The sequence below is a fragment of the Chrysochloris asiatica genome, unplaced genomic scaffold (genome assembly GCF_000296735.1).
Source record: "Chrysochloris asiatica unplaced genomic scaffold, ChrAsi1.0 scaffold00110, whole genome shotgun sequence".
Taxonomy (NCBI): Eukaryota; Metazoa; Chordata; class Mammalia; order Afrosoricida; family Chrysochloridae; genus Chrysochloris; species Chrysochloris asiatica.
Window position 1 is genome coordinate 4,994,798 of NW_006408628.1, and position 3,606 is coordinate 4,998,403.

General features: G+C 39.9%; 1 protein-coding gene across 1 annotated transcript in view; it reads left to right on the forward strand.

Annotated features, from left to right (window-relative positions):
* Positions 1–3,606, forward strand: part of XRCC5 (X-ray repair complementing defective repair in Chinese hamster cells 5 (double-strand-break rejoining)) — a 110,537-nt gene that overhangs the window by 21,211 nt on the left and 85,720 nt on the right. The window contains exon 8 of the mRNA XM_006867857.1: positions 714–852. Within this exon, the coding sequence (XP_006867919.1) occupies positions 714–852 (139 nt within the window). The remainder of the gene's footprint in view (positions 1–713; positions 853–3,606) is intronic.

Genomic DNA, 3,606 nt, shown 5'->3' on the forward strand with positions numbered 1-3,606 from the left:
GACCCTGTATAGGGTTTCTGAGGAGCAGCTGGTGAGCTTGAACTGACGGCCTTGCAGTTCAAATGGCTTTGCAGTCTGGTGCATTAACCCACAGTGCCATACCAGGACTCCTAATGGTGGTTAATGCGCTGGAATGCAGTTGGTCTGTATGGGTCGGAACCTATTTGATGACATAGGAAAAAAAGAAAGTTCCAAAACACGTGGCATATCCCTGAAATCCTTGGAAACAGTTTATTTGTGATGGTCCCATGAAGGCCTCAAATGGTATTTCTAGGAATGAGCCATGCAGTTTCTTCCCTCCCTTCTGTTTTTTTGTTTTCAAGTTTCTATATTGATTTAGGACTACCGATAGATTACTCTGCCTTTTCTGTTGGAAAACTGGTGACAAAATGTAGTCTCCCTTCTTCAGAGAACTTACTTCTGTGAGTGAGTTAAATGTCTACTTTTATAGAAAGTACTTGTATATAAATAATTTGTCTGTAGATTACCTGAAGGGTAAGTGAAATGTAGAGATACTTTTACTATGTATCCTGTTATGAAATGAATCAGGACTTCCATCATAGGTAAGAGGAAACAAAACAATGTAGCTAGAGTAAATGGTCTGGATTTTTCTCTGTTGTGATCCAGAGAGTATATTATGTATTAGGTTTTCATCTATCAAACAGAATCACTAGCTTTCTGTGTTGTCCCTTTATTTTTCTTTTGGAAATAAGATTCTACAGGAGAGCATTAAAAAGACTTGGACAGTTGTGGATGCAAGAACCCTAAAGAAAGAAGATATTAAAAAAGAAACAGTTTATTGCTTAAATGATGATGATGAAACTGAAGTTTCAAAAGAGGACACTATCCAAGGTATGTCAGTAAGAGTTTTCACTATTGCCTAAAAGAGATTTTCCTCAGGATGAGAAGATGCAGCCTATAATTTCTCTAGATTTTTATTGGTTTGGATATGAGCAGACTTCAAAAAGTTTGAGGAAAATTTTTACTGAAGTTTTTTTTGGGGGGTGGTGGGCGGGTAGGAGTAGGAGTTAAGATTAGGGCTATGGCGGCTAGGCCTAGGACTTTGTTTAGTGTTAGGGTTATAGTTAGGACTCGGGTTAATGTTAGGGGTAGGGCTTGGACTAGGACTAAGGCTTGCCCTGGTTTTAGAGCTACAGTTAGATTTATTTAATTTTTTTTCTTAAAGTCTATTTCTTCATTTGGAAGTTCTGTAACTACTTTAATTCCCTCCTTTTATGATTTTTTGTAAACTGGTATCACTGGTTCCCTTTGAACAGTTTTGTAGGTTTGTTTTACTTAGAGTATTTCTGTATCTGAGTTGCATTCTGGATGATATTGTCAGGTATGTTAGTCTCAGGTTGTTGTCTCATATTGTTGGTTCTCTGTCCAAAGAACGCCCTTTAAATTTTTTTTGTAAGGTTGGTCTAATTTTTTTGCAAATTCTTTTGCTTATTTGGAAATGTAATTTCACCATTATATCTGATGTACAGTTTTTCTGGGTGTATGATTCTTGGTTGGCAAGTTTTTTCCTTTCCGTTTTATGTCATCCCATTGTCTTCTTACCCTTATGGTTTTTGCTAAGAAAACAGCTTAGTCTTGTTCCCTTTTGCAGGTGACTGATTTTCTCGAATTGTTCTCAGGATTCTTTCTTTGTTTTTGGTTTTGAAAAATTTGACTATATGTCTTAGTGATTTTCATTTGGAGTGTATCATGATTGTAGTTCATTTAACTTCTTGAATGGCTATCTTCTCATCTTTCATGATACGAGAGAAATTTTCTGCTAACAATTCTTGTACAATTTTCTGGTTTTGTTGTTTTCTGTCTCTTCCTATTCTAGAATTCTGGATTCCTGGTGTGGTGCTGTAGGAGAAGCACTAGACCGTTAAGGTCAGTTTGAACTGTGCATGGTCGGTGGTTCAAACTCATTAGCTGCTCCTCGGAAACCCTATACAGGGCTGCTATCAGTCAGAACCAACTCAGTGGCACTTAATTCTAGAATCCTAATCATATTAGGAATAATTCTAAGTGGCTTCTGTTAATAGTGTCTGACCTAAATCCTAGACTTTCTTCAGGTTTTTAAAATCTGTTTTCTGATTGTTCCCCCGTTGTTCTTGTTGTTAAGTGTTGTTGAATTGGTTTTGACTTGTAGCTGAGGAGCAGCTGGTGGGTTTGAACCATGGACGTGTGGCTAGCAGCGCAGTACTTGCCCTACTGCTCCACGCCAGGACTCCTCTGGCAGCTGACTCTTGAGAGATTTGTCCTCAAGCTCAGTTAATTCAGCCTTCCATTGATTCACTTCTACTTTGTCCTTTCTGAGTTCCTAATCTTCTGGTTTTACTGTTTTTATATGATTTTCAGTTTTCATTTCTTTTTTCAGTTTCTTCTTGTAGTGTTTTCTTAAATTCTGAGTTTTTCTGTTTTCTGCTTGCTTTCCACAATCTTTCCCTCAGTCTGTTGAAGGCATACTATTTAAAAAAAAATTCCATATCAAGTAGTTTGTACACCATTTCTGGTATTATATTTTATGACTCTAAATTCTGGCCACTTGTTTGAGGCAGTCTGTCTGGTTTCTTTGTGTAGGCTGAAAGTGTGTGTTTTCTCCTAGACATTATGGTGTCATGGCATTTATAGTTACTTGATGATTGTATGTTGTGTTCTCAGGCACTCAGCAATTGCTTCCGAGTGGAAGTGTGACCACTGTCAGGTTTTCTGTTCACTGTTTGGGCAGCATAGTTGAGGGAATGTTCATGTGCCTCCAGAGGCAAGGGGGCACACTCACTCTATAAACAAGTCTACTGCCCCAAGTCACTCAGTTTTACTTGCCCTGTGCACTGGGAAGCCCACCACTCTTGGCTCTTGATTCTGCTGCTTCTGTTCCTCCTCCCTGTTTCCAGTGTCGTAGCTTTTTATCCCTGAGTCGTGGAGGTTCAGTGTCTGGGAATTCAGGATCCAAAGGATGTGCTTCACTCCTGGCTCTTCTTTGATGTTAGTGAGCTCCCCCTTCTTGTTTCTGAGCTGGTTCATTTTATACCCATGCTAGAGTTTCAGGTTGTTTTTTTTTTTTAATGTTTTATTGTGAATTATATGATAGTTTACATGAGAGAACCTCAGTTCCATATTCATTCCATCATATATCATTACATTGCCATGGTTCCAATCCCCTCTATGCATTGTCTTCCGACCAAAGGGCATATCCTAGAAGCCCATGCTCTACACTCCCCTCTCCCCCGTCAGTCTTTGGCCCACAGTTCCTCTTCCTCTCTGGATCCAGAGTCCCCAGCCGCTTCATCCCTCCATGTCATCATCTCTGTCTCCATCTCAGGCATCCCCGGTTCTCTGGGTGGGGTCCCATTCTCAGCTCTTATCCATTGGTGGTCCCAGAGACCTCCGATCCTAGACTGGAGAAATAATAGCTCTCTTCCTTGCTACAAAACATCTACCCTTGCATTTCCAACATTCACAATCCGTCTTGATAACCATTATTCACTACAGTATTGCACGTAACCCATCTGTATTTCATTTCATCAGCTCCACCTAGACAAATTGGATAGTACTCACTGGTGACTCTGCCTTCCTCCATGTCCCCTAGCTCTAGGTTCCCTCTTG